At 42.9% G+C, this 9933-nt stretch overlaps 2 protein-coding genes across 2 annotated transcripts; both read left to right on the forward strand.

Moving 5' to 3' along the window:
• The first annotated feature begins 202 nt into the window (after positions 1–202).
• Positions 203–5957, forward strand: tagln3b (transgelin 3b). The gene is made up of 5 exons (XM_057824448.1): positions 203–2674; positions 3222–3439; positions 4198–4372; positions 4496–4598; positions 4665–5957. The coding sequence occupies exons 2-5, from the start codon at positions 3260–3262 to the stop codon at positions 4804–4806; spliced, it is 600 nt and encodes a 199-aa protein (XP_057680431.1). The 5' UTR covers positions 203–2674; positions 3222–3259; the 3' UTR covers positions 4807–5957.
• A 190-nt stretch (positions 5958–6147) lies between these two features.
• On the forward strand, positions 6148–9576 carry c1qtnf9 (C1q and TNF related 9). Its single transcript, XM_057824548.1, has 3 exons — positions 6148–8128; positions 8193–8255; positions 8621–9576. The coding sequence occupies exons 1-3, from the start codon at positions 7933–7935 to the stop codon at positions 9388–9390; spliced, it is 1029 nt and encodes a 342-aa protein (XP_057680531.1). The 5' UTR covers positions 6148–7932; the 3' UTR covers positions 9391–9576.
• Positions 9577–9933: the final 357 nt, after the last annotated feature.

Genomic DNA, 9933 nt, shown 5'->3' on the forward strand with positions numbered 1-9933 from the left:
ATGCTGTTAGAAACGACGTTATACTCTAATGTCGTTTTTAACAATACTGGTTATGGGCATTTGTAGATTAGCCCATTCCAGTTGAAATAGGTTAAGACATCTATCACCATCAATGGCAATCAACGACTTTGGTGATTTTTTTAAAATTGCATAACAAGATGGGGGGGGGGGGGGGGGACATTACGTTCATATTCTTTGTAATAATAATACATTTTATATGTAGAGCGCTTTTACCAATGCTCAAAGACGCTTTACAATTGAAACAAAAACAGCAAACAATGTGAACAGAACAAAACAATTATAATTTAAAAGCTAGTTTACAAAGGTGAGTTTTTAACAGTTTTTGGAATGTGGGAAGGTCTGAACAGGTACGAATGGGTTTAGGGAGTGAGTTCCAAAGGGAGGGGGCAGGAACAGAGAAGGCTCTGTCCCCCCAAGTTCGGTGTGTTCTTTGTTGGGGCGGTGCGAGGATGTTTCCATGAGAGGAGCGGAGGTGACTGAGGGGGTGTGGGGACAAAGAAGATCTGTGAGGTAGGGAGGGGCCAAGTTATTGAGTGCTTTGTAAGTGAGAAGGATGATTTTGAACTTTATCCTGTATGAAATAGGAAGCCAGTGCAGTTTTTGGAGGACGGGGGTAATGTGGTTCCTATAGGGGGTCCGGGTGAGAAGGCGTGCAGCGGAGTTTTGGATATATTGTAGTTTATTGATGAGTTTGGATGGAAACCGAAAAGAATGCTGTTACAGTAGTCAAGTCTGGAGGTGATGAAGGCATGGATGAGGGTTTCAGCAGCAGAGAAAGTGAGGGAGGGGCGAAGACGGGCTATGTTTTTGAGGTGGAAGAAGGCAGTTCTGGTGATGTGGTTGACGTGCCGATCAAATTTTAGTTTATTGTCGAGAATGATAACTAGGTTGCGGGAATGTGTTGAGAGAAGCAGGGTGCAGTTGTTGATGGTGAGGGAAAATTGACCGTCTTTGATGTGAGCTACAGGGTCAATGATGATTATGTCCGATTTGTTACTGTTGAGTTGAAGATAGTTTGCTTGCATCCAGGATTTAATTTCACTGAGGCAGTTGTGAATTGTGGATTCGGTGCTGTGCGAGATTTGTTTTGTGGAGATGTAAACTTGGATGTCGTCAGCGTAACAGTGAAATTGGAGTCCATATTTACGAATGACCTGACTAAGGGGGAGGATGTAAAGAATAAAGATGAGGGGACCAAGAACTGAACCTTGGGGGACACCTTGTGGTAGGGGAAGAGGGTGGGATGTGCAGTTATTGATAGTGATATATTGTTGTCGGTCGGTGAGGTAGGAGCGGAACCAGGAAAGTGCAGTGCCAGTGATGTGTACAGATTCTAATCGGGAGAGCAGGATGGTATGGTTGATTGTATCAAAAGCAGCAGTGGGGTCCAGGAGGATGAGGATGGTGAGTTATCCAGAGTTCGAGGAGAGGAGAATGTCGTTGGTTATTTTGAGAAGGGCTGTTTCGGTGTTGTGCTGTGAGTGGAAGCCAGATTGAAAAAGTTCAAACAGGATATTGTTGGTGAGGCGGGTTCTGAGTTGTGAGGCGACGGCCCTTTTCAGAATTTTAGACAGAAAAAGGAGATTGGAGATGGAGTGGTAATTGCTCCGTATATCGGGGTCTAGACCAGATTTCTTTATGATGGGAGTGATGGCAGCCAGTTTGAGAGTTCGGGGGAAAGAGCCAGAGCGGAGGGAGGTGTTAATGATGTCGGTGATAAGTGAGGAGATTACGGGGAGACAATCTTTTATTAGAACAGAGGGAAAAGGATCTAGGGTGCAGGTGGCATCATCTGAAAAGAATGACTACTGTAATTTTTGGACTACATGACTCACCTGACTTAAGCCACATCCACCAAATATCACAAAAAAAAGAATTTTTGTTTATATATAAGCCTCATTGGACTATTACGACACAGGGAGAAAAAGTAGCAGGTTATAGTCTGAAAATTATGGTAAAATTTGTCCCTATTGATGGTCTGTGAGAAGTTAAGACATGTCAACAGTCTTATGTTTCATGATTTCCTAACAACAATCAGCGGGCATGAAGCATTGCTTTTGAAAGTGAAAATGCATTTCTTTATTCACACTAATAGTCACACCAATGCTCTACTCATGGTCGCCATGGTAATGAAATCTAGACTGCAATTGGCTCACCACTGGGGTGTGGTATACAGTACTTGTTCAATATACCCTAACCCTAACACAAGCAAGGGACTTGAACTTTTTAACTTTTTAAGCTGTCAACTGCGATGCATCCGTGCTAACTACCATTAATACAAACCAACCATTTAAAGTTGTTTACATCCTATTTCACTAAACTAGATTAAGTTGTCCATTCATGCTTTCATTAGTATGAACAAAAGCACAATAGGGGCGAAACAATCAATAAATGCATCAATAGTGAGGCTTCCAGACTGCAGTGACCGCGAGCTGTGATAGACAAACCCATCCCCCTCCCTCCCCGCTTCCTACCTCGCATATATAAAAAGGCGTGTCCTCGCCCCTCCCGCACACAAGTAGACCGAGCACCCTAGCCCGGCCCGACGTGCCTCTGCCGCCCTTCATGGATGCTCCGGACTCAGGCATCCTCTGTGGAATTGACACACTTGTGTGACAAGACAGGACGTGACTACTCAACAGCTCCTCAAACTGTAAGTCAACTGAATGTGTGTTTGTGACATGTTTTAACATTTGTTGGATTTCCCTCACTTCTACTGCGTTATCTGCGTTTACCATGAAAAATGACACTTACACGACCGTGATGCACTGCAAAAGGCTGATGTCATTGATTCTTAGTGCTAAAAATAGACACGATGTGGTATTCTGCGCACGAGGGATACACGCATCCTTTTTTTTTTTGTCCAGCATGCCGGAAACTGATTTGACATGGTCACCGTAGCAACAGTGTGTCTCTGACTGGGACATCCACCAAAGACCACACCCTTATTTTAAGCCACTTCATTGTGGCATTTAAATACATGAGATTTAACTCACAGAGATAGACGGGAGCACTGTCAGCCCTCCCAGTCAAATGGACGTCCATCGCCATCAATAGATGTTTTCAATTTTCAAAATTTCACAGCGCACAATCCGCGAGTACTGTAAATATGCATGTATCAATGGGTGTTTTCAACAACTTCCCATCTTTTACTAACTACCACAGCACATACTCTGTCCCATACTCTGTACTATAAATAGGCAGACGTCAGTGAGTGAATCGTTGTGGAAGTGTCGCCATGGCCAACAGGGGCCCGAGTTACGGCCTGAGCCGAGAGGTGCAAGAAAAGATCGAGCAGAAGTACGACCCGGACCTGGAGCAGCGGCTGGTTGACTGGATTGTGGCCCAGTGCGCGGGCAGTGTGGAGAAGCCACCGGCGGGTAGGGAGGGCTTCCAGAAATGGCTGATGGATGGCACGGTGAGTGCTTGAGAGATGCCCAGAATAGGAGACAAGGGAGGGTATAAATAATTAAAATATCAAATAGGAAAACCTGTAGGAACGCAATAACTCACATGTCATCCATTCTATATTTTTAGTACACTAAATAAATGAAAACAATGAAATTAAAAATGTCCCAAAACATTTTTGCTTGATTCTGTTACTAGCTTAGTTAAATTGTTTGGAGGAAGATGATTATCAAATATATTTTATATTTCTTTTTAAACATATTTTAGAGATTTCTTTTACACTGTTTTATGTTGCGTTGTCTGTCATTCTTCTTAGATTTTGACAACACGGACACAAACATGAAAAATGCCACAAAACATGTTTGATTTATTATTGGATAAAATTGTGTGGAGACTCTTGAACAAATATACGTTTTATATAAGAATTTTATGTTTTGAATATGCATGTTTTAAAAAATGCATATTTTGGGAATGCCTTCTATCTTGACCATACAAAAAAAATTAAAGCTTTCTCAATTTTAGATTGTCAATTTGTAATAATATAAAATCTAAATGTTTGCAAAGAGAATTTATAAATATTTTTAAATGACTGCCTCTCAAACAGCATCAATGAAATCACTTCACTAAAGGGTAACTATTGAAGTGTTACGCTACATCAATTAGTGTCACTGTCAGCTTGGAGGAACGTTAGATCTTGGGATTTAAAAAAATAAATTTTTATAACAGCAACTGAAAAAAATGATTTGTCGATTTCCCTGTTGTTTCAAGGTCCTGTGTCGACTCATCAACAGTCTCCATCCAAAGGACAAGGAGCCTGTCAAGAAGATCTCAGAGTCTCAGATGGCCTTCAAGCAGATGGAGAAGATCTCTCAGTTCCTCCAGGCAGCTGAAGCTTATGGAGTTACCAAAACTGATATATTCCAGACCGTAGACCTTTGGGAAGGTAAGTAAAAATACAAGTATGAAGGTTAAGATCCTGATATCAGCCCTTCTGATTTTCTACATTTATTTTGTTCATTTTAGATCTCCTTTTGTGCTCATTTTAACATTATATCCTCCATTTCAGGAAAAGACATGGCTGCAGTGCAGCGGACTCTCATGGCACTGGGCAGCGTGGCTGTCACCAATGATGACGGTCATTACAAAGGGGACCCAGACTGGTTCCACAGGTGAAAATCTTACCTTCTCCTCCATGTCTGCATCGTTACTTCCTCCCACTTATACCGTGTTCGCAGGAAAGCGCAGGGCTATCGGCGGGAGTTCACTGAGGAGCAGCTGCGCCAGGGCCAGAGTCTGATCAGCCTTCAGATGGGCAGCAATCGCGGAGCGTCTCAGTCGGGTATGACGGGCTACGGTATGCACCGTCAGATCATGTAGATAACAAATTGGCCTTGCTTCCTGTATTTTCTTCTTATTTCTACTAACACGATGTATCGTAGCCTATTCTGCCTTCTGCTAGCCTTACCTAACCTCACCTCTCTGAAAGTGCTGCTTTAAACGATGTCTTCTCCTCTTTGTGTCTTCCACTCTGCTATGCTGCTGTCATTTCCATTTTATGATTTAATGTGCAACTTGACGTCGTCAATTTAGCCCTCTCGACATGATTAAAATGTCAAACAAGCCATCAGTGTTCATTGATGCTGTGAAAAAGCATGCCTCTGGAATTACATTTACCACGGGTGATTGTTTTACAGTGGTTGGTTATGTGATTGTGCGCTCAGTCAGACTCACATCGTGCCTGGTTTATGGGACTAGACCATAAAGCACTCGGTCCTGCTATTCTTGCCTCAAAATGTGCACTTTTTTTGTTTTGTTCATGTTTGTGTTATTTAATTCCCAATATATTTTTTATCTGGAAGCTTACTGACAAAAGGAATAAAATACATGGACATAATGTTAGTGTTGTTGTTTGTAATTATGAGTAACACATGCTTTGACCTATTTGATTTTTGGTGTGTCAACCAAAGAACCAAACAAAAAAGGAGGATTAAACTCACCAAACAGGTCATACTTTATATGTACTGTATATAGACGTTTATATCCACTGTAAGTATATGACAATGTTAGTCTTAGCTCCCTGACTGCGGTATTTCTCTTCTGCCTGCCTGCTCGTCTTTCCTCTCTCAATTCAATCTAATAATAAAGGCGGAGCTGGAAAACAAAGTCATTAGGACAGAAGCTTCCTGTGGATGCACATCTGATCCAAAAAAAAAAAAAAAACGCACACACATCAGAAGATGTTTGATAAAAGTGTTGTTCGGCTGCTTGGTGATGAAGTGGTGGTTCTGTGAGTGAAAATATAATTAATGAAATTATCATTTCAAGTATTCATGATTATTCAGTGTATATTTAATTAAACAGTTTTATGAACTACAGTAACACATACTCTGTGAGTAATATACAGTGGTATGAAAAAGTATCTGAACCTTTTGGGATTTATCACATTTCTGCATGAAATCGCCCTCAAATGTGATCTGATCTTTGTCAAAATCACACAGATGAAAAACACCGTGTCTGCTTTAACTAAAACAACCCACACATTTATAGGTTTTCATATTTTAATGAGGATAGTATGCAAACAATGACATAAGGGGGAAAAATAAGTAAGTGAACCATCACATTTAATATTTTGTGCCCCCCCCCCCCCTTTCTTTTTTTTTTTTCAGCAATAACAACAACCAGACGCTTCCTGTAGCTGCAGATCAGTTTGGCACATCGATCAGGACTAATCTTGGCCCATTCTTCTCGACAAAACGGCTGTAGTTCAGTCAGATTTCTGGGAAGTTTGGCATGAATCCCTGTCTTTAGGTCATGCCACAGCATCTCGATGGGGTTCAATTCTGGACTTTGACTTGGCCACTCCAAAACGTGTATTTTGATCTTCTTAAACCATTCTGAAGTTGATTTACTTCTGTGGTTTGGATCATTGTCTTGTTGCAGGATCTATCCTCTTTTTAGCTTCAACTGTCTGACAGACGGGCTGAAGTTTTCCTGCAAAACTTTTGAAGTCATTCTTCCATTAATGCAAGTTTTCCAGGCCCTGAGGCAGCAAAACATCCCCAAATCATGACGCTCCCCCCACCATGCTTCACTGTGGGGATGAGGTGTTGATGTTGGTGAGCTGTTCCATTTTTCCTCCACACATGACGTTGTGTGTTACTCCCAAACAAATCAACTTTGGTTTCATCAGTCCACAAAATATTTTGCCAAAACTTCTGTGGAGTGTCCAAGTGCCTTTTTGTGAACATTAAACAAGCAACAATGTATTTTTAGACAGCAGTGGCTTCCTCCGTGGAGTCCTCCCATGAACACCATTCTTGGCCATAGTTTTACACATGCAGTAGATGATGTGTGCACAGAGGTATTGGACTGTGCCAGTGATTTCTGTAAGTCTTTAGCAAACACTTTAGGGTTCTTTTTTACTTCTCTGAGTATTTTGCGTTGAACTCTTGGCGTCATTGGTGGACGGCAACTCCTTTGGAGAGAAGCAACAGTGCCAAACGCTCTCCATTTGTAGACAACTTTTCTGACTGTCAATTGGTGAACATCCAGACTTTTAGAGATGGGTTTGTATCCTTTCCCAGCTTCATACAACTCAACAATCCTTGATCGCAGGTCTTCAGACAGCTCTTTTGACCCAGCCATTATGCACATCAGACAATGCTTCTTCATCAAGACAATTCTTACCGGGTGTGTGTTCTATAGTGGGCAGGGCACCTTTAAACCACTCATCAGTGATTAGGCACACACCTGATTTGAATTGTTTGGTAAAAAATGGTTTCAATTGCTCTTTAAGTCTCCTCAGGCAGAGGGTTTACTGACTTATTTTTCCCCCTTCTGTTTGCATGTCACTGTTTGCATGCTATCCTCATAAAAATATGAAAACCTATGAATGTTTTCGGTGGTTTTAGTTAAAGCAGACGCTGTCTTTACATCTGTGGGATTTTGACAAAGTTTAGATCACATTTGATGATGGTTTTATGCAGAAATGTGAGAAATACCAAAAGGTTTAGATACTTTTTCATACCACTGTACATAGTCAGCGGCTAGCTTGGAATGATGCGCCCTCTAGGGGGTCCGGTTTGCAAGCATAATGTGGGCGTGGTTGTGCGAGGGGAGGGGCTAAAACCAACATAAGATGATGCACGGAGCCTTAATATAGTGTTTATGTGTTCTGACTGTGAATGCTCATTTTTCAGTGCCATTAACGGCACCAAACGTCCAAACCATTTTGACTGGGAAGTCGGACAGCAATCATTCATTGTCAGCCAATGAGTTAAATTTGTGCCTTATAAAGGGTTAAACGCCTGCCTGGTTCTCAGTTATACATTAGCACTACACTCTGGTGATGCGTAACTTAATAAACAATAAGTAAGCCTAAAAAGCTCAAGCACCCATTTGAACTGAGCTCCAGAGCTCTTGTCAAGCTCCATTTTCAAGTCAGTTCCTCAGATCACATTAAACCCATTTGAAAAGAATACATTCAACATTAATATATTAGTAATGTCCCCGGCAATCCTCGGCGTCCCTTTCTTGCTCCTCCTGCTGGGACTCGGAAGCGTTGCGCAGGACGACAGCCCTGGAGGTAATAACAAAGGCTGCGTTTGTGGCTATCCCGGCATCCCTGGGGACCCGGGGCACAACGGGGCACCTGGAAGGGATGGCAGGGACGGACTCCAAGGCGAGAAAGGAGACACGGGTGAGTGACCAGATTTTAATTGTCGACTGCTCTGTTTCTAATGCTAAACTTTATCCCTGTTTAGGTGGACTTGGTGCAACAGGACTGGCGGGAAAGGATGGACCAAAGGGAGAAACAGGGGAACCTGGTAAGTAACGTATTTTTCGGACTATAAGTCGCAGTTGAGTATAAGTCGCACCAGCCAAAAAATGGACGATGAGGAAAAATTTAAATATAGGTCACCTTTTTTATGGGAATTTTATTTTAATCAGACACCAGGAAACACTAGGAACAATTATCTATTGTAGTAATGGAAAAAGGCTAAAAAGGCATCTGTTAGCAAACATTCAGTCACACCTGTGTAAAAGTCGCAGGCCTAGTCAAACTATGAAAATGGTGGGACTGATAATCCGGAAAATATGGTACAGTATGGAGTTATGTAAAAAGAAAACATTCTGGAACATTTGTGATTTCACTGAAAGATGATCTTTCTTCTGTGATTTGCATGGCTAGGCCCACCTGGTCCAGCAGGGCTAAAGGGGAGAAGAGGGGACAACGGAGACCCAGGACCCACAGGGAACATGGGGCCCAAAGGTGTTGAAGGGCCGATCGGTCTGAAGGGAAATAAAGGCGAGCTTGGGTTACCCGGATCCCAAGGGCCCAAAGGTGAAGAGGGATTTTCTGGGCCGCAAGGTCCGAAAGGGGAAACTGGCCTTCGCGGGGACCGAGGCATCCAGGGGCCGATGGGTCCTCCGGGCAGGCAGGGGATTAAAGGGGAGGTGGGCGCTCTAGGCCCCAAAGGAGGCGTTGGAAACAGGGGGGACCGAGGGTCTCGGGGAGACAAGGGGGACAAAGGCGAGAAGGGAGATGCTTTTGTCATCTCCAAAAGCGCTTTCTCCGTCGGACTTACCGCGCAGAGCAAACTACCGTCTACAAATACACCCATCCGGTTTGACAGGATTATTTACAACCAACAAAATCATTACGATCCCCAAACTGGAAGGTTTACATGCTTGGAGGCTGGTGCCTACTTCTTCACCTATCACATCACGGTGTTCTCCAGGAATGTGAAGGTGGCCCTGGTGAAGAACGGTGCCAAGATGCTCCACACCGCAGACAGCTACCAGAGTGCTGAGGATCAGGCAGCTGGGGGTGCTGTGCTGCACCTGGAGCCCGGGGACAAGGTGTGGCTCCAAGTCGTCGGAGGTGAGCTCTTTAACGGGCTCTACGCTGACGAAGATGACGACACCACATTCTCTGGGTTCCTTATTTTTGGGGCCTGATGTGGCGTGCCTCAAAGTCCAACGCTTGGCTCACTTCTTTTTTCCCCATTTCTAGTCCCAAATAAATGTATTAAGTTCAATATATATGGTCTTGAGTTGAACACACTAATTATAATGGCATGTTTTTTTGCTAGCTATTCTGTACATTTTCATATGGATCCCAACTTAAACAAAATAACATGAAATATCTCAAGAGTGTGTGCCTAATAAAGATTTACATGAATTAAGATACTCGTTTGTAAATTGTTTACGTGTAATTTGGGATGGGCATAACTATGCGTGAAATGCACTAACTGGAAGGTCAAGTCTTTTTTTGACTTTCTATTATTTCCTACAAAAGAGTAAAGAGGAGTGACTACTCTCGTTAACTGATGCGTGATTGGCGTGCTGCGAATCATTCACACGTTTGCCAGCCAATCAAATTCTATCATGAACTCTCAGTACACTCCCCCTTTTTCTGATGATTTCCTCACACGAGTAAGAAAGAGGGCGCGTCTTTCCTTGTCAGCCCATGCATGATTGGCCGGCGGCTGCCAACCAATC

The sequence above is a fragment of the Corythoichthys intestinalis genome, chromosome 20, assembly GCF_030265065.1.
Source record: "Corythoichthys intestinalis isolate RoL2023-P3 chromosome 20, ASM3026506v1, whole genome shotgun sequence".
NCBI classification, from domain to species: Eukaryota; Metazoa; Chordata; class Actinopteri; order Syngnathiformes; family Syngnathidae; genus Corythoichthys; species Corythoichthys intestinalis.